The 27,340-nt window shown below is 35.3% G+C and overlaps 1 protein-coding gene across 7 annotated transcripts in view; it reads left to right on the top strand.

The window, feature by feature from the left end:
* Positions 1 to 27,340, top strand: part of LRBA (LPS responsive beige-like anchor protein) — a 368,276-nt gene that overhangs the window by 260,750 nt on the left and 80,186 nt on the right. For all 7 annotated transcript variants that reach the window (XM_072928718.1, XM_072928719.1, XM_030270329.4 and 4 more), the window contains 3 exons: positions 4,894 to 5,034; positions 6,206 to 6,325; positions 15,753 to 15,905. In XM_072928718.1, coding sequence (XP_072784819.1) covers positions 4,894 to 5,034; positions 6,206 to 6,325; positions 15,753 to 15,905 — 414 coding nt within the window. The remainder of the gene's footprint in view (positions 1 to 4,893; positions 5,035 to 6,205; positions 6,326 to 15,752; positions 15,906 to 27,340) is intronic.

Below are 27,340 nucleotides of genomic sequence, written 5' to 3'. Positions count from 1 at the left end.
TTTTTAATCTTACAGCTCAAGGACACTTTGGTTGATCAATGAGGGCAGCTCAAGCAGTTCAGCAGATAATTGTGTTTGTTGTTTTCTTTGGGATATGGTTCTTTAATTAGTTTGAGTTAGATATACATTAAAGGTAAGATGCCCTCTAAAAAGATGGGACCTAATTTTTAATGAAACTGTAGCCAGTTATCTGAGAGGAAAAATGGCGAGGTCTAGCAGTGAGTGAGACTAGGTTGAGAGAGGGGAATAGCATTTTTTGGCTGTTCTCAAACCCAGAAATGACAGATGAGAGAGTAATGATCTACACTATATGAGTTTATTCTCAGATATTTCCCAGATGACCTACGTGAATAAAGTTTGGGTTTAGTTAAACCCTTGTATCTTGTTTTTGTATCTCTGTTGGGGAAAAAGAAATTTTACTCAGTGATCAGGATGTCCTATTGACAATAATGCAAATATTGGCTAGTTCAGTCAATTTTGTGTTGGTGACACACAAAAAAACTAAGCAAGGTTTGAGTGCAGCAGAGTTTGCAGCAGTTGGCATATTTATGGAGAAAAACAACAATGAAATACTGAACACATTTCAGTTTCCTGAATGTTAAAGTACATTGATAAGTGGGCAAGCAGAGAAATCTTAAGGGTGGAAGAAACGCCTTAAAATGGAAGACCTGAAGAGCTCCACTTCTTATATTTATTAAAAAGTCTAGTTATAGTCTGCAAATATCTTTAAATTCAGAATATACTGGGCAAGTAGAGACTTTGCAATATGTCAGAGAGAAGCTTATTAAGATCGTTTTGATAACACATCAGTAAATTCATAACCAAACTGGAATACATATATTTTTTAGGATGAGGGTAAGAGTTATCAGAAGAAAAAGCTTCCAAGAAAAGTAGCAGATTGTCCATGTACTCAGGAGTCAGATGCCTTTTTGGAAAGCAGCCAGGCCAAGTACAGCTTGTGCTGTAATCAAGTATAAATAGTTGGACTCAAAATCATATAATGCAAAGGCATTTAACCTCTTATCACACAAGCTCAAGGCTAGATGAGATGATCTAAGTGTCCCCCTGGTCCTTTAGGCCCAATAGGAAAAATATCAGTAATGAAAACCAGATAGTCATCTTGAAAATAAGATGTATGGGAAACAACATCATACTTGGCAAAGATGCCACCAAACATGATTCCGTAACACAAAAAATTGCATTCACAGGAATACAAATACCTGGTTATATGTGGGTAAGAAAACTGTGTAAGAAATCGCAAAGAAAAACACTTTTTCTTTTCCTTCCCCCTCTTTGTTTTTTAATTTCTTTCCTTTTTTTCATAATGAAGTTGTGAAATATTTGGAGCAACACTAATTAAAATACAAAAGTGCATTAGATAGGAGTAAAAAGCACCTCTTATCTTCTTAAATGTAGGACTATATATAGTCATATTGTAATTCTTTCTTTAGAAGACTTCAATCTGTTTATTTAAAATCATTAGCATTTTTCCAAAATGTATATATTCTTTAACATGAGTGGCAGAGTCCAGCAGAGATTCTGCGTTCTGTAGAGAAGCAGTGAACATTCTGCTTTCTTCTCTTGGTTGCAATGAGGCCTCTTCTGGAAGCAAAGGCAAGATGGGTCAGTGTTCCAATGCCTGGCACAGTGCAAGAGTAAGAGCTAACAAATAAAACTGTACACCACAGTGTCTGAGCATATTTGACAGAGTAGATGATAAGAGTCAATATGTTTTCTCAATTATTTTTCAGCAAACCATTTTTCTTTGTTATGTTTCAAAGGAAGCAAACAAATTTGGTCCAAATACTGAGATTTACTATATTCAGTTCTTGGTAAAATTGTGAAATTATTTATTTTGAGGTATTCCTATATTTGAGGGTACTTGAAAAAATAATATCGAATTAGTTGTTTTGTATTGTTTTGTTAAAAATGGCTTTTAACTTTCATGATTGTAGCACATATTGTTACAACAATATCTTAGGGCCAAAAAACAGGTCATCATGCCTTGGAAAAATTGAAAACAAAAGCTACTTTACAAAATCCAATTCTTGCTCCAGTTTGGATCCTCTTTTTAAATGGACACTGACTTGAAAACCATACACATCATTCATTTTTCAATATGATTTGAAAACTTTGCAGCCATCAGTGATTTTGTTCTTCGTTTTTACTCCTATAATCTCATATTTTTGCTCATTGGAATTTTCCTCTCTCTACTTTTCATTTTCCCCTCTCCATCTAAATAAGCATTTTTTTATTGGTGAACTAATATGTGATTTTCCTCTGGGAAAAGAGGTGCTGCAATTAAGATATGTTCTGGAATTTCAGGATTTCAGCTCATCCTTTTTTAGAAGGTATAGTGAAGCTGTGTTGATAAGTGTAGATTTGTGGTCTCACAGCTACATCTAGCACAGCTTAGTTTAGAGTTTCTCTTTTCCCCCTGGCATTTATCCACAGGGGAGGGACTACAGTGTGTAATCATGACTCCCTGTTAATTTTGCGATATGAAATAACTGAGAATTTTCAAATTATTTCTTTTCTTTCTTCTTCTTTATTCTGTAGTTAACTCTGCCCAGTGCAGTGTAACACAGTAGAATCATCTCATCCTTAGAAGCAGTTGTCAGAAAAATATGGGCCTGCCTGGTAGAATGTATTAGCCCAATACATTGTCTCCATTTTATTATGAAGCTGCTGGGGAAGCTGTTATATATAGCACTGTCATTACAGATCTATTGTTAGAAGGGCTCTACAGTCTTCTGTGCACTGCCATTAATTTATAGCAGTAAACAATATGTAGCCTTCCAACTGCAGCAAAGCAGAATCTTTTAATGAGGTGGATGTTATTACCACAATAAATCAGTGTATTCGTGTAATGTATAATTCAATGTGTGTATTCCCACTGTAACTTCTCTGAGTAAGCTGATAGTGTATCATTGTCAGTGCAGAGCTCCACAGTCCCTTTTTTTTTTTTTTTTCTTTTCCCCTAAGCTTTTTTCATTTGGGGACTTTTCTTTTTTTGCTTGCAAATAAATGTGACATGTCTTGATAGTTGTCCTGTTGCAGGCTTCAGAAGCCAACTGTAACAATAACAGCTAAAATCAATACTGTGGATTCTGGCTATATAGATCTCTGCATGATACCTTTTCTTTATTTTTTGAAAAGAGAATGGAATCAATTCTAATTTGGTTTAGCTTTATATTAAAGGAATGTAATTCTATAACTATTGATTTGGGCTGTAGTCATTTGGAGAGTAATAATAGAGGCAGATCAAGAGAATACATAAAATGTTACAGAACCATACAGCACAACATTGTTCCTATTTTTAATTTGTATAATTTGTCTACAAATTACCTTCTTTTTTCTTTTCCTCCTTCAAGCATATCTGAGCCTTGAGGGAAAACCAGTATAGATGGAGATTCCAAAATGGTTCTTGTCACAAAGAGACTTCTTGGAGTCAGTTTCATACTTCCCTGGAATAAATTTGCTAAATCAGATAAAAATCCTTTTTATACAGGAAAAACTTCTTTTCAAGGGTTATATTTCAAATTAGTGAACTGCAAAAATAGTAATTTACCTAAAATGTTTTTCTTTATCCTACTGCAATGTGAAAACTGCTCTAAGTAAAAAATGTATGATTAGATTTTAGGTCATTCAAAGACCTAATCTGTCCTAGAAGAGAAAATACTTTGAAGCTTGTATGCCAAATTTCACGTGAACCGCAAAGAAGAATTATTATTTGAATAATCATAATCTCAATAGCAGAGAGAGTTTTTCACTTTAACTCTGCTTGAATTAAAGATGAGGTTACTGATACTTTTGTTCAAGGACTTTTTAGTTTTTCCTCACCATGTAGTGTATTCCTAAGTATATTTATTCTTGAAGAAGGGAGAGAAGGAAATATTGTTTCATGTTTATTCTTTGCTTATATTTGAATGCACTCATTGTCCATACAGATGAACATAATTTACACATACTGTGTGCTCAATCTGTATACGAAATTGTATTGCATACATATTTTGCTCATTTATCCAAAGATATTTTAGAACTCTGAGAGCATTTTACATGTGGAATAGCTGAATTCACTTTTGGGTTTCTCAGTGATTTGTGTGACTGATGTTTTTTCAAATCATTTATACAAAAGTCTGCTTAGGAAATGCATAGCTGTAGATAGCAAAATACTATATTTCCTAGTTTTAAATAAATCTCTGGGTGTTTATATTCTAGGGAAGCAATGAGCAAAGAATAATAGTATTGGTTAAAATATGATAGACATTCTTTTGTCATACGTATGTTGTTTCTTTTGTATCGATGTTTTATATAGAAATTCTGATCTTTTATTTGTCTATTTCAAAGGTTAAAATTCTATGAATTAAGTAAAACTTGGCTTGAGGTGGCAAATAGAAAGCATAGAAACAAGAATAGTAATATCAAAATTCCAAGTCCACTGTTAATACTCTGCCACCTCATCAATCACTACTTTTTTCTCCAAAAAAATGTCCAAAAAATGTTCTGCAATGTTGCTTACTGTTTGCTTAATAGTGTATCCAACATGCACACATATCCACAGGCACCCAAGTTAAACAACACTTTGTTCCAGACATTCCATTGCGAATTGGATGGAATCAGTGACTTGAATCAGCAGTAAATGGAGCCTGTAGCAATGCAGAGGAGATTTTTCCAAGCAGCCATGTGTGTGTGCATGGAATCCTGCTTCTAAGTACACAGATCTCCTCCGGTGCTTACAAGAACCAGCATCTGCTTTTGCAAAGCACCAAACTCCCTCTTCTCCGTGTATGCCAATAATTCTGGTTACGAGAAAGAGCAAGGGGAGTATGATGTGATAGTATTCACAATAATCTTATTTGCTTAATGAGTTTATTTTTACCGATCTTGCAGCCTATTGGAGCTTTGAACCCAAAGAGAGCAGCGTTCTTTGCTGAGAGATACGAATCATGGGAAGACGATCAGGTCCCAAAATTTCACTATGGCACTCATTATTCAACAGCAAGTTTTGCACTCACGTGGTTGTTAAGGATTGTAAGTATATCTTTTAAAAATACTTTTCCTTTAAATGAAAATGAAAGCAACAAAAATCTAAACTAAAACTGAAGGGTATATAAGAGTACTGAAATTTTCTAGTAATTGCAATCAGTAGCATAGGAGAAATATGCTCCAAAGTTCAAGCAGAAAGTTTCAGTTTTTCTGGTACAGCCTTTTCAAATCAGTAAAGGTTTTTATGCTTAAAAATTGCTTTTTAGTGTACATACTTCTTTAAGCATGGTTAACTTCCCTTCCTTGCATATTTTCTTACTGAACCGAGTACCAAGCATTTGTGGTTCTTAATTAATATATTTAATTTTCCCCTCCTAATGAATGAGAGTGGATTTCTGATGATCATTAAGTTCTGTGATTTTAATTATTAATTTAAAAAAATGTGCTACAGTTTATACAGGAGTAACTTTGAGCTACTACATATTGATAATATATTGGTTAAACAATGTATTTTTCAATAAAATTGAAAGGTGATTTATCTCCTAGGAAGTAATTTCTTTGGGAAAGCATTAGCAGCACATCATTAATTAAAGCCTGTTAGAATGTACAAGCATACATAAATCCTTGAAGTAATTTACAGTGCTTAGCTAAGTTCAAGCAATTATCCACTAATATGTGTTTAAGTGTTCTCTAACTAAGAGGAGGCTTTTAAATCTTCCAAACATTTTTCTAAATCATAAATTATATATGAAACAATAACAGTCCTGAAGCTGTCAGTATTTAATGCTACCTTTTAGATTAACAGATCACCTCAAACAAAGTAAAACATGTTATTTTTGTTACATGCTAGTTTAATAAATATCTAAGGCATCTGAGCTTATTCATGTTGTTGAAAGCAATTTGTCTCATAACCAACACACACTGTAGTTTCTACTTCAGCCTTTGAGTATTTTTTTTTGGGTTTATTTGCTTTTCTTTATCTGAATATATGTATGCATGGAATAAATTAAAAAGCATTTTATTGAACTAACAAGAATCAGTTTGTATTTCTCATTCTTAAATAATAGAATTAACTGTTGCTATTAATCAAGTGTCTGTCAGAAAAATGGCATCATTCACAACCAGAACCCAAAAGAATAATAAATTCCTTGTTTTACTCTGAAATTTCTGAAGAGATGCATTGTTTTTTTTAATTAATCTTTTTTTATGTATTTAGGAACCCTTCACAACACTTTTCCTAAATCTGCAAGGTGGGAAGTTTGATCATGCAGATAGGACTTTTTCGTCTATTGCAAGAGCATGGCGCAACAGTCAGCGTGACACTTCTGACATCAAGGTAAAACATTTCCTGAAAGGTGTTAATATATAATTTATATTGTCTCTGCCTTTATTGTAGCTAGGAGTGTAGGATGGAAGGAAGAAGTCTGGGACCCACCCCACTATTTGAAAAAAGATGCAAGGGAGATGACACGTGGTTTTATTTTCGTGAGAATATTTCAGTGAATTCTTCTGTAAAACTATAGCAAACATTTTTAGCCCTGAGAAATATGTAGCCCTGAAATATTTTGAACTGGGGAGGAAAACAAAGAAGACAAAGATGCTAGCAGTGGTGGGAAAGATCAAATCCAAGAAGGTAGATTAATATCAGAGTTGGATTTTTTTAATGGAAGGAAGGATGGATGAGTGTAATTTGGAGAAAATCAGGGTCTAGCTCAAGGATGTAATGCAACCAGCAAAAGACCTAAGTGACACAAAATCATTTACTCATATTTATGGTGAGCAGACAATTTAGGAAAGGGTTGGTTTGCAAATTACTGGAATGCAAAAATTATCAACTAGTAGTGTTGAAAAAGGGATGTCTTTCTTGCATCTGTGAGAATCAAAGGCAATCAGTGACTAGTGGAATTAATTCCACTTAGAAAAAGATATCATGTCTATATGAAATTGGGAAAGAAGAGTTTAGAAATAACAAACACACTAGATTTTTTTTTTTTAATTTAATTGGTCATTATAGGCCTAAATTCCTTGTAACCCAATCAATTGGCAGATGGAATTTCAGAGTACGTTTTGGGGATTTTTTTGAGAAATGGAGAAGGAGACAGATAACAGTAGCAAACAAATAAAGCATTTAATATGAAAAAAAAAAGGAACCAAGAAATTATGAGGTGAGTTTAACTACAATTCACAGAAAAATACTTAGGCAAATAAACAGACTGTGTTTAAGTGCCAGGAAGATAGCTTGGAGACAAGCAAATGAAACACATGTTTATCAAGAAGAGATTATGTCAAAGCAATCACAGTTTCTGATGAGAAAAGGTAACAGACCTTATGAACAGAGAAGAAGCAGATGATGATCTTAGTTTTTTACATTGTCTTATGAGTGAGCTGGGATTACTCTGTCTAAAAGAATCCACTGTATTTGGAGAATAGCTACCAGCAGTTCATTATTAAAATTGAACGATGTACTGAGCAGAATTCTTCTCAATAATACCAGGTTAGGCCTCAATTTCCATTGCTATTAGATTGGGAGGTACTGGAAGTGTAGTGAAATGGATAGAGCTTCTTGCAGAAGGGAAAATCTATTTTAGAAGGGTGTTAGTTGAAGTCTATTAGGGAAAAGTTATATTTCTAATTTTCATGCAGGTTCTCATACAGTTATAAGACAAGGAACAATCTACTGGGAAAAACAAAAAAAGGTTTGGGTTTCTTGTACATCACCAGTGCATGTGAATTAGAAGTATTGTGGTATAACAATAGTGAGTAACATTTCATGGAAGATACATCAACAGAAAATAATGTAAATTTAAAAAGGTATGACAGAAATCTTCGCTTTTGCCCAGCTTTAATTTGGTCTGAGCTGGAATACACCCACAGTTGTAGTCTAGTTGGAGAGAATCCACACTGGAACAATGATAACAATGCAAGGGTCTTGAAAATAGAATGCAGGGAAAGAGTGAGTAGCTATGCTTATTTTTCTTCTAAAGCAGAGCAGACTGAGGAGGAGCTTGTGTCCTTCTATTACATGGAAACTGCTGTAAGAAAAAAGGAAAAAAAATCTCTACTGCCCATGCTGGATAGGATAGGAATTAATGGTCTTAAATATCAGGGAGATTTTGGTTAGAATCAAAGTAACCTTCCTAACAGAAAAATATAAGCAATGAGTGTTTCCCTGGCAATCAGTGTAGGGAGGGTTTTTTCAGAAATGCTTGGGTGACTTTTGAAAATCATATATGTGCAAGCTGGTACTGCCTTTAGAAGCATCCCTACTGTAAAGGATGATCTCTTGGAGTTGCTTACAGCTTCCTGAGACTGTGAATTGCTGTGAATTGCATGATACTGCTGTGAAGCATCTGAGTGAGAATCAAGATTGACTACAGGAGTCTATTAGTGAGATTGGATGAGCAACCAGGAAGGGGGATGAGATTGAGATTTCCATAGGATATGTTTAAATAGAAAGGAAAATGTTTGAATGTTTCCATCTTCTCTGGAAATACCTGTATTCCCCATATTTCATTACAGCTGTGAAAACCAAGTTTCCTGATACTTGGTGCTCTGCATTGCAAGTGTTTGTGAAATACATGGCTAAACGCAGAGTACAGGTTTTACATGCAGAATTGCAACATTTTAGCTTGAATGTGTTTAGTTGACTCATGCATGGAAGAGCCTGAACAAATTGGAACACTTTAATTGTGCTCCTGTAGTTATCAGCAAATAGAGGACACAAAGGAAAAAGAAGGGTTTGTTCCTCTTCCAGCTGAAAAAATTGTGACACTTAAACCATTGAGCTGATTACAAGAAATTATTTCTCCTTGAATCTCTTGTGGAAAGAATGAATGCAGTTACTGATGGTACTGTCCTAAGATTATTGTTAATCTTAGCTGGAAGCACTCTATGTTACAGGAAGGACTAACAAGAGCTGGCTTTGGAAAGAACTCTTGCTGACTGGTATAACTTCAGCAGAAAAAGCTGAAGCATATGTGTGGTCATGATCAATCTGTGTTCATAAACTAGGAAAGCCTCAGATCGATGATCAAAGCATGAAACCAGTGCTCATCTCTAGAATAACCTTTGCTTGAACTTCACAAATTTTGATTTCAAGAGGTGATATGTGGCATAAAATTCAATTTCCTTGTTCTCCCTATCCATTTATTTGAGCAATGAAAATTAAAAATCTTTTGGAAGTTTACTAGTGTTCTCACTACCACTCTGGCATTATTTACTAATTAGCTCAGGACTGGTGCCTTTAAATGATTAACTGTGTGTTTTTAAGTGAAATATTCTGCATTGAAGAATACTGAATGTATTTCAATTCTGTGAGAGTACCACTTGGTACTTTTAAGGTACTATGTAGGCATAACCATTAACTCAGTTACTTATTCATTTACATTATTGGTGCTAGCAATCCTGGTTAGCTTTGTTAATACCCCAGAAAAAGCAAGCCTGGATAGCCGGGTAGTATTTCCCTGCACTTGTTCAGAAGCACTTGTTCCTTCTGGTTTGTCGGCTAACCTGTTGCAATAAGTCTATTTCTCATTATATTTTCAACAGCATAATTGTAACCCATGTTGCACTTTACATGTGTTTTCCCTTTTTCCACTGTAGTTTGCCGATTGTTTTCAGGTTTTTTGTTGTTGTTGTTGTTAGTACCATATATATAGATTTTAAGATCACCTGAAATCCTCTCGCTGCCCTCCAAGCAGATGTGTAGCTTTCTCAGTGTCATCTGGAATTTTACTTCTGCACCTTCTGTGCCAGGCCATTATTGACTGGTATTAAGAGCAGGACAGACTCCATTACCATGTATTCCCAGTCTGATGGTGAACTATTGATAACTGCTCTTGGAATATGGATTTCCAGCTTGGCTACTCATCTCCATTCTCTAGTTTGTTTGTAGGAATGCCATGGGAAACTGGGGCAGTCTCAGAGGTCTTTCTCAAGAGTAAAGCAGCACCTTGCCACTTTTTCTTTCACCATCCACTACTGCAGCTTCCTTTTCAGAAGAAAATTAGATTGTTTTAATTCAATTGATTTTTTTTTTACAATTTTTCACCAAGCTACAGTCACTAGTATAGAGCTATGTATTGTTCATGTATTTTCCTCTGCTGCTTTGTATTTATTTCTTTTTCTTGTGCTTTGAGTTGTTTTTGGAGAATTTGATTAGTTTTGTTCAAAAAGAGATGCTAGGAGACCATAATATTAAAGAAAACATTAGTAAACTCCAATTACGCTATTTTAGATTGTTCCACCATAAAATGGACACTAATTTGTGAAATCTTGTGATTTGACACACAGCTGGCAGCTATTGCAAGGCTGGGGGAATGCTACTGAATATCTGAATTTGTATCTCACACAGGTGTGTTTGGCAAATTATGATCCTCATAGTGTAAAACAGATGAATTTTAGGTACAGAAATGCTGTTTCAGCAAGCTTATTGTAAAATTCATTGGCAAAACATAATTTTAGACAGTTTCTCTTTAATTCAAGCTTCATGTTTAAAGTCCCAAAAGTTACTGAATAAAGTTGCTGTGAAACTGGCAACATGGCCTTTCTATATGCGAAATTTCATGTCGTAGTAGTCACAAAAAGAGCAATGACCTGCAAAATTCATAAGCAAGTACCTAGAAATTCAGATTTTTAATCACAAACTCCATGTCTGGTGCAGTAAAATGTTTAACGTACTTAGGATGCAGATATTTGGTTTTCATAAAAGATTTTGTTTTGTGTAAAATTGTGCTAAGATCCATAACAGGGAAATACTTCCCTGAGTTGAAAAAAAAAGAAGAAAATATATTCTACATTCAGTCAGAACTGTGCATGGTAATCTGTGGGAACTACAGTAGTTAAAAATGCAGCCATCTGGACGTGTGGATCAGAAAGTGTGTTGAAAAAAACGTAATTTGAGTTAATTTAATAGATTAGTATATATTTCTTGAATGCCATTTAACTTCCTAAAAGAAGAAATTAAGTGTGGTAATATGAATAAAAGTCTGGACTTCCAATATGCATTTTTATTATTTTGCTTGACAGGTTATATATAGGCTTAATATTGCTTAACATGATTGTGAAATAATTTAGTTTGAAAATCTGGTATCTTATAAATGTTTTAATAGGATTAGGGATCTGTCATTTTTTTCTAGATATCTTCGGAGATCATATAACTCTCCTTCAAAATGCATCAGTCATTTCCTAAACAAAAGAAAAAAAAATAATTGCATTAATTAATTAATATTTTTTTGCATGGTGGCCTATATGAAAATAAATTACCACTGTTAAACTGACATCCTGTTGATACTGCAGTTTTGTAAAAAATATTTTTAAGTGTATTTTCCTTAGGAATCACTGTTTTCATGTGCTATAGGGAAATTTTTGTTAGATAAAAATTGTACTTTAGTAAGTACTGAATGTTAGGTTTATGTTGATATTGTCTGTGAGCTCCTTCTTCAATTGTAGTGAAAAGCATGGCAAAACAACTGAAGGATATATCTTGTCTCTTCCTTGTAGAAATGGTGAATTCAAACAAGGAAATTTCAGAAAATAATTTCCAAACACAAATCCTAAAACAAGAACTTCAACAATTCATAGAGATGTTTTTTTCTTTTTCTGTGAAATTTAAACAAAAGAAATGTGGGGCAGTTGTACTATTTCTGTACATATGCTGAGTGTGGAAAATTTCAGAAGGCACTTACTCAGCAGAGTTAGAAAAAGTAGGGAGGGAACCAAAATTTTTAGTTGGAAGGGAACACCTCCAGAAGGAACAAATCTAAAAAGACTGGAATCTTTTATCTTGCAAAAAGAGATCCCTGATGTGATGAATGTGATGATCATGTACGTCTATAGTACCTGAAAGGGTGCATAGAAGAGCAAATAAGGAACTAAAATATACTGGGTTCCACAAAATGGTCATTGGGACCATGTCGGAATCTGCAGGTATTGATGATTCCGAGTTTGTATAAAGTCTCTGTCTTTCTGCCCCGTTGCCAAAGAAGAAGCCATAATTCGTCTGTGCTGTTTCCAAGGTTGTTTATTCTTGCTTATCTCTAACATGTTCTGCTGCCCTGCCGCAGGTCTGTCCTGCAGGGCAGCGTGTGGGGCTCTGCCCCTCAGTGGGATGGTACAAACATTATATACCAAAAACTACGTGTGCTATATTTACAATAATGTGCCAATATCTATCATCTACGTTAAACAGTGTGTCCCCAGCCTAAACCAATAGAAAAATGCCAACACTACAGTGAAACATGGAGGGCATGAAGAAGGAGGAAAAGGACAAGACACACCCAATTTCCTCCATCTTGTCCCCTTTGAACCCCTAATCTAGAATCCTAAAATTTTACTTTTGCACCCGTGCCACACTTAATTATTACTTATATCAAACACTCAGAGCTTGTAATTAATCCTGTAAGATTGAAAACTCTTTTCCATGGACAGAGATCACAGACAGTGTCTCTGGGGGCTCTGTACAGGGGGGTTCCTGACCCCATGCCAGGGTCCCAGGCCCTCCAGGGCAGCCAGAGGGAAGCTCTGGATTCCCACAGGATCATCCACTGGAACTGCCAGGAAGCAGTTTTAGAACAGCCAAAGGAAAACCTGTGCAGCAAAACTACAGACCCCACACTTAATGATTCTACAAATCAGAAGCATGGATTAGTTCAGAACCTTTTAGCTGTAAGAAGCTGACAGAATATCCATGCAGAGGCTGTATCTGCCCTGTGTTAGTCCAGTCCTTGTCACTGTTCTGGGTGAGATATTAAACGATCCTTCATTCTGGCCTCTCATGTGTGGTCCTGCGTCTTCATGTGATGTTTGTGTGAAAACATTTACTAACTCATTCCTCCTGCCATGCAAAAGAAGCAAAAAGTGCATTCTTTATTTTTTTTAACATTTTCGTGTGTCCAGGAAATTCTGTTATTTCTGGAGCTGCACATGTGGGTCAGCATCTGCTGTCTTAGTGTCAGTCTGTTCATGTGATTTGAAGATTTTAAGAAAAAAGAAGACTCCACAAATACAATTGAGGAGGACTCTTAAGGACTGCAGTTGCCAAATACGTGAAGAATATTTGTTAACTTGATAAAAATTAATATTTTGTGATCAGGTGTTTTTGCTGGTTTTAGGAAAAACTTTTCCTTAAACTAATGTTATAATTTTCACTCGTATAAAGGCATTAAATATGGGCTCTCATTTCCAATGGCCACATGCATCTGTTTGCACTCCCTTTTTCTGTAGGTAAGTGTTAGCACATGGCCAAGAGAAAAAAATCACATAACAAAGAAACTCCTTTTATAGAAATGTATCATAATGGTGACAGTGAAAAACTTTCTGAAAACTCATTTCTGGAGTAATGAAAAACTTTATGAAAAGTTTCTGATAGTTAAACTAGTAGAAATTACAGGTAATTTTGAAGTTTCCAGCATATTGTTTCTGTGTAACCTAATGAAAACAATGTGTTCTAGAAAGCCAAATGTTTTCTGATCTTGAAAGAAACTAATGAATAGCTGTACAGATACATATTTAAAGGAGAAATAAAAGCATTGGCAACATATGTAATGAGCTTGTATTTTAAGTGTTCAGAAACAGGGTATATTTGTGGTGCGTGCTGCTATCAAATTAATAGTCCTGTGTGTCTGCTTTTTCTTTGCTGATTTCTGTGATGATAAAAACTGTAGCAACCTCAGTGTTACTTTTTCTTTTTTTACAAACTTTATTTTTTACATCATTTATCCTTGCTACATTCTTGTTCTTATGCAGTAAACTAGTTTCAAATCTCTTTTTTATCAACTACTTGTCGAGCATTTGGTACAGAAGCATGTTTTTTACCCTAGTTAATTAGGGGGACTGTAAACAAAAATATGTACAATTCAAAGCCAAGCAGTGTTTCACACAAGGATGGAGGTGATAATAGCTTAATTCCTGCTTGATCTTTCCTGTCTTTGCCCTGGCTACTTTGGCTTGACCTTGTCCGCAATCTGATGACCTCCTCCTTGCACAGCCATTTGGAAAACTGCTCATGCCATAGCTGGCCCTGAGGGGCTGTCTTGGAGACCACTGAGCTGTTGACCCATGTCAGGACTGGGTTTCAGATCTGATCTGCTGATCTTATGGCATGGCTAAGTCCTCCACCCATGGTAGATAAAGCTGCTGAGGCAGTCTGATTTTTTTTTCCTACTTCTCAAGTGGCCTGCAGCTTGCACTTGCTGTATGAAAGACCAATTTTACACCACTCATTTGCTATGAAATACGCTTCCTGAAGCAATTACGTATATCAATCCTTTCTTTACAAAGAATGTAAATTCTCTAATTTAGTGGCTCAATTTTTCTAAATACATCAAATTGCCAGGTTTGTTGGGTGTATTTAAGTGTAAACATCAAGTTCCACAAAAAAAGCCCAAAAAGCAAATAAAAAAATACAAAAAACCCACCCAACCAACCTATCTTTAAAATATAGGGCAGAAATATGTATGTTACGTCTTTATGGGCTTTTTCTATTAAGTGTTATACCCAGACATTGCAGATATATTTATGAAGGTGTATAAATAAGGCTCTAATCCCATTAAATTGGATAAATTTATTTATTACCTGCTATGTATTTTATAAAATGCATGACAACTTATGAAGTTACAGGTCTGTTTGCAAAACAAGGAAATAATCCACTTATCCAGGAGAAAATCCTTATGGGTTTGAGCGTAATTTTCCTTCATAGCCTATTATGTTCAGTTTCACACTAGAATGTGTCATTTTCTGGTTAATAAAATTTTTGTTTAGCCATTACTATTACTTTATTTTTCTGAGAAGACTTCGAAATCACAATTCCTGTACTGTTTTTCCTCAGCCATGGTAGCTGTGCCAGCAGAGGTGCCAGAGCAGGCCAGCCAGGGAGGTGTTAATGCTGAGTTCCAGTCCTGTTCAGCACAGACCTGGATCATCAAAACATCATTTGTTTAAAGCAGTGAGGATCCTGACAAGGAATTTAGTACAGACCTTGTAACCATGTGAAATCCCTGCCTCTTTTTCTCTTGTGCATGAAATTTTGCATGGTTCTTCCTTGCAATTTATAGACATTGAGTAAATGAATTTTGTGTGAAAGAAAAATATTGACTCTATTCAGCTTTGTGGTTTGTTTGTTTGTTTTTTATGGAACATGTGGCATAACTCCAGGTATTTTGGAATTTAAAAAAAATATTATTTCTGGGTGTTGAACAATCTTAGGTAATAGCCTAAACATTAGGTTCTTAGATCCTTTAAGTTAGAGAGAATAAGATTATGACTCGGTTTCACACCTTTATAATTAATATCTACAGTGCTGGTTTCACCCAACTGTAGATTGCCAATTGTGCATTAGCACATTAAAATTTATATTGTACTAAAATATGAAAGAATCAGTTTTCCACAACTTTTTATCATCATTGATTGTCTGTACCTTTCCACTAAATATTATCTTTGTCATGTGATGTTAATTACTTTGGTTTTGTAAGTTTCTTGGTGCATAATATGCAACCAAAACCAATGTTTTGACATATTAGTTTTATAGCCTGTTGTGTCTCAGTTCTTTGTCATGTTAAAAGCATGCTAAGGAGTCATCATATCTACAGGTTTGAATTTTAGAAAGTGGAGAAGAGGACCCTTCTAGGGAAGGACGGGGATGTCTGTGGGAAAATTTTATGTATTCTCTTTGTTTAATTCCATTGTAATAATTACTTTTTTTTATGTGACACACTGCATCCTCTGACAGAATTTATAACATGGCATTGTTTTTCATTTATCTACAGGAATTGATTCCGGAATTTTATTACCTCCCAGAGATATTTGTCAACAGCAACAATTACAACCTGGGAGTGATGGATGATGGAACAGTGGTGTCTGATGTTGAACTTCCACCATGGGCCAAAACCCCAGAAGAATTTGTTCGCATAAACAGGCTGGTAAGATGGCTCTCTTCTATTGTCCAGTCACTTCTGTCTTGCAAGATTCTTCTGAAATAATTTGCATATTTGCCTGCAATATATATTTATAATTTACATAGAACTATGTCTGAATATATATGAAGATACAGATTTACAAATGTAGGAAGAAAAAAGGAATATAGTATTCTCAGTCTTACATCTGCTCAAAAAAGTTTGAATGCAGTTTAAATATACAGATGATCTTACCCTTTTTCTATGTCAGCTCTTGTGGTTCTAAAGTGCTAATAAAATCATCACTTTACAGAAAGCTTGAAAAAGCTTGTTTAATCATACTAATATTTGTGACTTAAATGTGATTTTTAGGTTTCTTAATTTTAGTGTCCATATAACTCCAAAGAGGCGTTTTCAATCTTCTGCCACCTCTTCCATTTCTTCTATTAAATTGATATTTTTCGGAGCCTTTTTTACAAGAAAATAAAACTAAATTCTCCTTTGCCTGCTTCATTCTCAAACCTGTGCTACTGTTCTCTTCCCTGTTTTGGGAAGTGCAGTTGTTAGCACTGCCTATTTTCACCGTGCCCTCTGGGCAGTGAAATGAATTGCAGAATAGCTGTTACACTGTCACTGGTGGTGTTTCAGGCATAACTGGTGGGTTTCATAGCAGTCTGATAAGCTATGTTAGGCTCTTCTCAGAATTAAACAGTTCTGCACTGATGACATTCTGAAATAAATAACAAGCTTTTCCTAGCAAATTTTGAAATACGAGGCTGTGTTTTTCATGTGATAGCCAGCTAACTGGGAATAGCATTCTCATACTCCTAAGTTGGGAAACGGGAATTCCAAAAGTTCTGTTGTTGGTAGCATGTTAGGCTTCATAACATTGGAGAACCTTTACATCAGGAGAAATCTGTGGTTCATAAGTTAATTAGAATGTTTTACACTGCACTTTTACTGGTGAAATGATACCATGGTTTTCAGAAATGCTGTGTGGCCTGGATTCCTGCAGGAAGTGATAGATGCACCACAGTAATCACAAAGAATGTTGGGTGGACTTAGTGTTTTCCTTCATCCATATGTATGTGCAAATTTTATTTAAATGAGATATGAAATACAGTAACATTTAGCAGGACTACTTGGCAAACCATATTGAAACTCAGCTTTTGATCTCACAGTTGTGGTGATAGGTAGGGGAGGTAGCCTAACATCTCTGTGAGCTTGGCATGTGCTGGTGCTTCAGAATAACCTGGGAAATGCAAAGCTGTGTTCTTGAGCAGGCTTGTCAAAGGCACATGGTGGTTTTGATCTCTTATGACTCTGGTGTTTTAGATTTTGCATTAAAATATACTTTTAGTCTATTAGTTACGGATCTGGCTTTCCCCACTGTGAAGTTAATCTCCCACTTCCTCATTGTCTAAGATGTTAGCTCTTAATTATTTTTCCTCATTTCAAGCCATGGGCTAGGTTTTTTCACCTTCATCTCTCTGTATACTCTGACCTATCATTCCCTCATTCTACCTTCATTTCCCTATCTGCTGTTCATGTCTGCCTTTCTTGCAGCTCTCTTTGATAGCTCTCGCTTGTGCAATATTCTCAACATGAAATTTTACAGTTTTCAAGTATTAATTGGACAGAAAAAAGAATTGATTATTTTTTTAAGTTTTAAGGTAATTATAAAAGTAAGAAATAATTTATCAAATTAAAGTTTTGGTATTAAATGTTCCAAACATCATTCAAATGATGTCTGGTGTCCTACCAAATGGGTAGGACCTGCAGCTGTAGGTCCTTGATGCTGTTTCTGTAATTAATAAATTAAATCAATATTAAATTAATAAATAAAATAAAACTGTAACCAAGTTTTGGTTGGTCTGGTAGCATTAAATTTAAACCTCTCTGCCAATGAATTACATTAACTGTTTCTGTCTGACATAATTAAACTTTCCTGGTGGTAGCGGGCCTGGCTGTTGTGGATGATGCCCTCTGTGATCTCCACTTTTGCAGTGGAATAACACTGATAAAATTACATGCAAATATTAAATTACTTTTCCTTGTTAATACTTGGTGGACTGAATACCATCAGCATCAAATTAGCATAATTTCTTTTTCAAGTAGAATAGTTTAGGAAGAATGCTTAAAGCTCAGATCCACACTAATATGATCAAGAAAAGCTTGCTACAATGTGTCACGGGCTTGATGTATTCAGCTAATATTTCCTTGCTGTCTCCTGGTTCAGACAGAATAGGGATTACAGTATTCCAATTGCTCATTTTGTAAGCTATGACACACAGATATTTTCTCCCCTTTGCATTTGAGTTTACCTCTTAAAGTCCCCAGATCTTATACAACGATTGGAGCTCATGAAATGCATACTACTTTGATCTGTGACCTTTCTGTGGTGCTAATCGGGTTCTTGATATCATTATACCTTGCTCATTAATCATATTTCCTGCAGCTCGTCAGGCAGCCAGACAGCCCGAGCCCCTGTTTGCAGCCTCGTGTTGGCAGGTTTCTGCTTTTCCAGATTATTACAGTGTGATACTTCGGCTTCTCATAACCAGACCCACATCAAGCTGTGTGCTACAATTAAAGTCAGATGGTCCTCAGGTTGAGCAGGCATATTTTGCTGCAGCTGTCTTTCTGGAACAGAGCAGCACAGGGAACAGATGATACATAGGACAGTGCATAATAACAGCTTGTACAGTACTGGGTCAATAGCAGGGGTTCAGAGCATTAATTGACAGGCTGATAGCTGATTCAAAAGTGATTTCCAACCTATTTTTAATTCTATAAAGTGTGTATTTTAATTGAAATATGTTGTTGCATTCCCTCTGTGTTTGCTCTGAGAGAAAAAGCAGAATGGTGTATAATTTTTAATGATATAATGTTATCATGAGCTAAATGTTAGCATCACTATGTCATTCTAAGCAGTACAAAGAACTCCAAAGTGCATCTATTGCTTCTGCATATAGTTCGTATTTCATTTTAGTCTGTGATACACAATGTTTTATAATAACACAACTCAGTAGTGGGGTAGGGTATTTTTCTCTGAGACAGTCCAGATTTTGATGGAAAAGTGACTGTGTTTTTACCATTCTGAAACACTATTATATAGCTCTAAAGCTCAGGCATACTATGTTTACTGCCATGAAATAACTGCTAAGACATCTAAAAATATTTTTCCGTTTATACAGGTGCAGTTAACAATAACTGTATTATTGTCTAAATTAGTTTTATAAATACGTGTGTAATAAGAATTATAGTATTAGTATTTTTTATAGTAAAAATCTCACAGGCTTTTAAACAAGATAAAATAATAATTCCTGCCCCCCTACAATACAGAAAAATCTCAAATTCAACATGCTGTTGGATCCTTACTTTACTATTTCCAAATTGTAATACCTTAAGCATTTGGTATAAGAACAAAGGAGAGGATGAAAACTTCATCTGATACCTAACAAAAAATACCTAACAATTTTTGGTTCTCCCATGCTTCTGAAAGACCTACAGGAAATAGGAATGGGAAGTGAACTTGGGAGAATATAAAGAGATAGGTGCTCAGATGTGATTTGGGTACAGAAGTCCTAAACAAAACCTTTAGCAGTAGTTGTGAGACACAGAAACAGATATAACCTTTAAAACTTAGATTTTTCTGACATCTTTTCTTGGCTTCACAGTCTTAGTTATGTTAGGTGCTCTCCTTTAGAACAGTTTTCTGTTTTAGACATTTAATTTTACATGTTGGACCTAGGGATAATTACTGCATTCAAGCTGATAGAAATTTTAAATGCCCTTTGTATCCTGCATGAAGAAGTAGACATTTACAAAGACCAGATGAAACCCAGGGAAAAGCGCTACGCTTCCCACTGATAGTTAGGAATAGCTAAAAATGCCAATAAGGAAGTTCTGTTCTGCATTGTAAATAATCAATTTTATCCTGTCATTGAAAGTTGCATGTCTGAATTGGGAAGAATTAATTTGAAACTATTAATCAACAGATAATAACTAAATTTCACACAGCTTTGATGAGCCTCAGCTTTTTGAGAATTAGATTGCTTCAATGATAATGAAGTCATTGAGGTCTGTCAAGACAGCTTTCCACAATATATCTCAATTTAGGTGTTTTAGTGCTTTATTGCAGAGTTAGTCCTTTCATGATTTAGTGTTTATCCATTTCGTTCAATGCTGGGGAAAATGGAAGACAAATTAGAAAAGTGATGAGATTACTGTGCTGGACTGAAAGTTTTGAAATCCAATTTTCAAATAATTGAAAATGTAGTTTTTGGAGGCTGGGATGCTTTCTGAAACAAATGAATTGCTTAAATACATAAAGATGCTATGCACAAAAGTAACCGTGGCAGAACCATGAAAAGCAAAATGGAGGTAGGGTAGGGCAGTCATTTGCCGCAATACAAATTTTAGTCGAGCACCATGAATCAGTGTTAAGAACTGTTTCAGGTAAGAAAAATCTCCAGTGAGAATTAGAGGATAGATATCAGTCAATATGGGGCATTACTTTTTAGCACCGGAAACTCCACCTTATACCAAGCTGCACTGAAAAAGCAACATCCCCTGCCAACTAACACACAACAATGCTCAGAACTGCAGGTTTTGTGAGCTGGGTGAAAAAAGAAAACTTGGTTTTGAAAGAATTATGTTACTTTCATTCTCTTGAAACTATTGCTGTTAGTCAAATATAGATACTGAGTTAAAGCCCGGAACATTGAATGTACTGGAGTTTTTAAAGTGTTGTCTTAGAAAAAGCTCTGTGATATTTTTCCTAGTTCCACAGCTGTGTATTTGAAAATAGTTACAGAACATCATACCATAATGTGATACGTTAATTAAGGCTTAGAAATGGAGATTACTAGTAATAGATTGCTAGATCATTAGCTGTGCATTCCTTATAACAGCTGACTCATTCAGTATGTTAAAAACATTAGAGATCAGAAAAAAGGGTAAAACGTAAACTAGCTTTAACCAGCAACATCAGAATTGTAATCTGTGCAGCACCTACTTTGAGGTTCTGGTCTTCATACAACTGGATGTGGTCTTGAAAAACTGGAATGCAAATGGAGCTGTGTACAATGAGCAATGTGAATGCAGATGGAACTGTGTACATTGAGCAGTGGAGATGCTTCCAGCAATCTCAGCTGGTGTGGGATGTTGACAGAATTTGAGAACTTCAATACCAGTTCTTTCAGACTCTTTCGGACTCTGAACTGTTACTTCCATTTCTGTTTCTGACATTTGGTGATTTCTTGTGACTTTTCTTTGAAGATTATAATCTATATACAAAAGAAGATCTATACAATATCCTCTGAATGGAGGATGTCTATTAACTCTACAAGTATTATAATTTTTAGCAAAAATCACTTTCATTAATTATTATAGAAAAAATAGCTATAAAAGTAATCTGTAACTTTGTTTTTCCTGACAAATACTTCTATTTCTATGCTACGAATTTCATTATGCCATTAAAATAGCTATATGTTTAAACATAACTCTCACCAGTGAATCCTAAAGCACCATGCTACATTCATTTAATGAAGATGTAAAAGTTTTGTGTAGGAAGTAAGGTTCCTTGTATCAGGCAAAATAAACATTTTCATCCATCGGAACCTCAGAAATGTAGCAGTCTAATTCCAGTCAGGAATAGTATTCTTCAGCAAAGTTGGGTGTGGAAGGTCCAGTCTGCTGGCGTATTGGATTTTATCTGTATAAAAGGTTGATATTGTTTAATATTTTTCCCCTCATCTATGGAAACAAGGCAGTCCTGGGAAGCACAGGGGCTCCACTGTGTGTGCACTTAGCAAGCAGAGGGGCACAGGTTGTCTCTTAAACAGCTGAAGGGAATGTAGGCTGGTGTGTGAATGAAGCAGCAGGATTCCTCCTTTCCCAGAGAAGCACTTCCATGACTGCAGTGTGCAGTTCTAGTGCTTGTCTGGTTTTCTCTTTCAATTTCTCCATGTGGAATACCAGCACTGGCTTAAAGCTGTCTGCTTTTGCATTTTGTGCATTGGTAAATCTGAGTTCCTGTACCACTCAGGGTCATCTCCTGCCAGCTCAGCACACATGACAATTTCATCATCTGTGTTTGCACAGGATTTTTTGCACTTCTATAACTACTTACTAGAAGTTAGAATCTGTGTTGTCTTTGACATAGAAACATTTGTGTTCAGGCTAGAATCAAAAAAACCTGGGTAATTGTAAGCAGTCTTTTGATTTAATTATATCATGTGCAGATCTGAATATTATCATATAAAGGGAGGGGAATGAGACATTTTACCCATTCTGAAGCACTTTATTTGAATCTGAAGATGAAAGTAGAATAACCTTAACAATGCAAGCATAACCACAAATAGGTGAAATTGATGCAGCCTGATTCACCTAATTGATGAAATTAGGTGAAAACCTAATCTGTGGGTATTCTGGAGGGAAAATTTTAAAAATCATTCAATACAAGACATTTTTGAAAAGTAGAATAAATATTTCTAAGGGAATGTGATATGTGACCTATTAGAAAAGATTCTGAAAATCTGTGAATAAAAAATGTAGATGAATTTTTCTGTGTGTACAATTGACTGCCTGGGTAACTTATTTTTATTGAAGTGCCATGTAAGAAATATGGCTAGAAATTAATGTTTATTTAAATTCAATTTTGTTGGAATAGTGGCTTTATTAATTTTCATGTATGATTTTTTATTGATTTAATTTGTAAAGAAGACTACAATATAGAGAGAGTCAAGTAAATTCAAGAATATGAAGGAAGTAATTAAAAGTGAACCCAAACTATGCTTTTGAACAGAAGGTAAGAATGCTGAAAGCATTCAGTTTGGGTTTCATAATAGAGCAAAATAAGCTAATATTGGGAGAGGGGATTTGCGTAATATATATGATGAAATACACTGGAGAGATGCATCTGTAGGACAAAGTTAATACATAGTAAAATATATGTGATGATAAAAAGAAACTGTTTTTTTGCTTTTTCATTGAAAACAGTAACCTAGGTAGGGGATCATCATTTGCTAGTCAAAAGCCTTGATCTATTTTCTATCCATTCCATCCTTGTAAATAGAAAGAGAATGCAGTGTTTTTAAAGTCTGTTCTTTCCATAACCTTTCCTTCTTTACGTCTTGTTTGCAATTCCAACAATCTCTTTAAACTGCATGCAAGTTATTTTATAGAAGTTACAACCAAACTCTGAACTTCAAAAATGTAAACAGTGTAAAATTATTTTTTAAAAGTCCACACATGCTTGCATTTCAGTAATTTCTGAGAGTGGGAGAGATGCCAGTCTTCCTGAATGAAGAAAACTTAAAGGACTCATTGACAGTCTGTTTATCTTTGCTATTGTGAAAAAAAATAGTTAAAGAAGCTGGTATCAAAATTTACCACACTTCATAATTCTAAAACTTTAAGGTCTTGAATAAGGCTAGCCTAATTATCTGATTAAAAAAAAACAAAAACAAAAAACAACAAACCTCCACAACCGATCACATTCTAAAAATAGTTCTAATTAATTTCCAATTCTTAGGACACCACACACTTATGTGTAACGTGTCTGTCTTGGTGAAGTCTGAAACTAAACAAGGTGAATAGAATAAAACTAAAATGTACAAATATTTTAACTGACAGCAAAATTAGACAAGGAGATTTAACAGTAAGAAAAGCCTAGATACATGTATAAGAGTCAATAGGAAACAAAACCTAAACTAAAAGTATGGACTGTAAAGAGAGTGATGGCATATGCAGATTTTCTAATGAGGTAAAAGAATTTACCATAGAAAAGATAAATATTAAAACATGGGGGAGAATGTAATACAGTTCAGAAAGATTATAAAATGTTGAATAATAAAACATTTTGAGTAGATACAGTTAAAAAAAATAAAGCTAAAGTAGGTATATTTGCTTTTATCCAAAGAGAAGATGATTGGAAGCAATCTAGACAATTAAATTTGCTTTCAGGTCTTTTGTTGTGTGATGGTGTAGAACTGGTGTTTGAAAGCAAGTCCGTGGAGGACATTAAAGTTATTACTGTGTGAAATGAAGTGGGAAACAATTGTAGTGTAGCTACTGCCCCATTTAACAGGTGTTCACTAAATCTGTCTGTCTTCTCTTTGTCTGTTCTGCAAATGCTGTGCTTGGACTGATAGTGCTGAAAATGCAGCAAGAATTTTGAGTAAAATGTAAAAATTGCTTCACAAGCTTAGTGGTAAGCTTGAAAGAGATGGCAGGTTTTTACTCTTTTTTACTGAAACTTACAGTCTGTGATTGGAAGTTGCCTTGCAAAGAAATATCCAAGTTGTTCCTCCTGTAAGGAGGTCAGGACTTGCATACAATGGATGTACTGGTGAGAGACCCTGTAGAATAGGGTGTTTCATTTGCTTTTGTGCCTATTTATGGACCATATGGGAAAACATGCTGCTAAACTTGAATTTGCTAGGTAGCTCCAAGTAAAGTATTTGTTATAGAGTCAGTGTAGAGTTGTTTCCATCCTAAGTGTTGGAAAAGGAAGTGAGATTTTTGGTAATATTTGCATACATGGAGCTGCGTTTTTCAGCTGAAGAAGGGGAGGGGCTGAGGAAACCTGACCATCTGTGCTCTACATGGAAGGACACAAAAAGAAGTCAGCTGAGGCTTTGCTTTTGGTGCTTTTTCCTGGCAAGACCCCACTCCTTGGATGAGGAAGAATAATGTTACTAAAACCATCTTGGGTACAGAGAAAGCTTATGACAATGATATGGATGTAGGAGGAGCTGTAGTATGAGGAAAGAATTTGTTGTTCCTAGAAGAGAAGAGACAAGAAAGAGCATAAGAAAACCTTACAGTATAATGTCTAGTACTGAGAAGATGCATCAGGAAATGACATGCTTTATTTCATAACATGAGGACAAAAAAGTTATTAATGAAATGATACATTTAACTTTGCTACAGGGTAATATTTTTTAAAAAGTGTATGCTTAGAATCAAGAATCTAACAGCAATACTCAAGAAATCAGAGAGGGGCATTTATACAAATAAAAAGATACTTAGTTTGTTATCTGATACAAAACACATAATATGAAATATAAGATTTTACATTCAGCAGTTAGGAAAAGCTCAGAGATATATATGACAGAAATAGTACCCACCTCTCCTTGCTCTAATAAATAGAATAATCTTTTTTTAACCTTATTAAATTAATGATGTTTAGTCATTAGAACAGATCTTCAGGCTTTATAGGAAGAAAAATCAGGAGACGTGGTTCCAAAACGTAGGGGAGCTGCCCATCTCTTCTTCCTATCCCTCACCAAATTTCTCCAACTGTATCTTTGTTCAGGAACAGATGTTTGTGAAGCTGTGCTTTAAACTGAAATTACATGAAAAAGCCTTATTTCTAACAAAAGTTATTATTTTAGTGACCTGATTTACAAATTTTTCTCCCACTTATGGCACTTGCATGGAAAAAGGCATAGACAGCTGCACTGCAGTGGAAGTACAAACATTCTTGAGTGGAAATCTCTGAAACTGTTTGCTCTGTTGGAGTTATCTCATTAAGCAGCAGTGAGCAGCGTGGCCATGTGGAGCTGGCCAGGCTCTAGTTAGCCCCGTTCCTGGTCCCAGTTTGATGATAGTAGCCCCATGCTCTGCAGGGAGTATTGTGCTGCTGCCTGAAGAAAGGCAGTGTCAGTCTCCTGGTGATTATGTGCCTTTGCAAAAGCAGTGGGTGGAAACTGATGGAAAAGGTTGCTGCACCCCAGCCCATCTGCTCAGCATCAGCCTCCTGCAAATGGTCCCTCACATCTGCCAGTTGTTACCCTTTAATTGGAAGTTCAGGTGTAGCCCTTTTGGTTTAAGGAGAGGCCAAAATACAGCCCATCAGTCAAGAAAAGAGAATGTACTTGGCAAAAAAAAATGCAGGTTTTTAACAATCCAGGTCATGCTCACGTGAGTCATAAATGTACTGGGCTTTTGGTTTCTTTGGTCAGATGGTTGGTCTACCCTTAAATCATAAAGGACTGTGAATTCTTTTCCCAGTTTCCCTTTGTGAAGGAATTCAAGCAACCCCAGATCACTTAGGCTGTCATTTTTATTCTCAGTCTTTGTTAGTTAAAAGGCTGCTCGTCTAGTCTAGCTACGAAGTCTCCATTTAAGTAAATACTTGCTCATCTGTTGATCTGTATTAGTAACCTTTGTGAGATACAGAGTCAACTACAGAACCAAATCCAATAAAGGGTTAGTTTTAATTTCCTTATTTCATTCTCAAATGAGAATATAGCCATGAATCGCTATACTCTGCAATTTAAACCAATACAATTGCTCTGCTTTTGAAGCATAAAGAAAAGGAACATTAGTAAAAACCATCAGAGCTAGAGTTTCTCATGCTTGTGCTCACCTGATCCTTTCCAGGTTAGTTTCAGTAGTTAAAAGAATGTTTTGGCTGCCTGTCTAGGATCAGTTTTGCTGAAACATGTTTGGGAGCTCTCGTTTGCCACTGTCTGTAGCCGATCTGAGGAGCATAATTTTGGAAGGGGGAAACTTTAATCAGCACCAGAGATCAGGTGTATCCTCCATTAATATAGCTCCTCTGTAGGAGGATAGTGGAGTGTATATCTATAGAAAGATAATATTTACGTAACTCAGAGAAGGCTCTAAATCCAAGACAACCTGGCTTACTTCTTTTTGAGAGAAATTTTCTATAACACTAAAGTTTCAAAATAAGTTTCCAATACAAAAATCATATGAAATCTCAGCTTTTTTCTTTTTTTCATTCTGAAATATTACTTCCTATTTGGATTTTACTTAGGTAGACTAAAATTGTTATTAAAAAGAAACAGCTTGTAAAGCAACGTTAAAGATATTACTAATAGCAAAAGTATAATTGGCATTCAAGTAAGTTGTAAACAGACAAAATTCTGCATTGATAAAGTGGCATAATATGTACTCTTGTGAGGTTCTTTGAGTCTGTCCTTATCCAAATGGAAGGGATTTTCTAAACTACAGTTAAATGTTGGACCTGATCCAAGTTAGTTGTTAGTGAGAGTTGAACTGGGCTCATAAAAACATGAAAGGTTCAGCTGCATGCAAGTAGTTCAGAGGAAATTGATTTAAAATATTAGGAAATTCAAGTGGGTTTAGTTTTGCAATGTGTAGAATGAAAATAATGCTGGAATTCATTTATAATGTTTATTTTTAATTAATAAAACCCCCAACATTCTCCATTGTTTCAAGAGGAAAAAACCCACACACCAAAACAAAACCTGTGTAATTGTTTTCAGGATGTTCCAAACCATATGCTAGAATAAAAATAGTGCAAAGTATCTTGTTTCAAAAAATCTTTGAAAAAAAAATTATTAATGTATAGCGGAAGAGTTCTTAAGGGCAGTGAAGCCTCGTAATTGTTACTGACATTATCTCTTGCCATCTGCTTTCTGAGGCAGAATAAGAACTTTGTAATGAGGATTAGGAGTGGAGGA

Source organism: Taeniopygia guttata, chromosome 4 (assembly GCF_048771995.1).
Source record: "Taeniopygia guttata chromosome 4, bTaeGut7.mat, whole genome shotgun sequence".
Lineage (NCBI taxonomy): Eukaryota > Metazoa > Chordata > Aves > Passeriformes > Estrildidae > Taeniopygia > Taeniopygia guttata.
The sequence above is the reverse complement of the archived record's forward strand: the minus strand, read 5'-3'. Positions and strand labels throughout refer to the sequence as shown.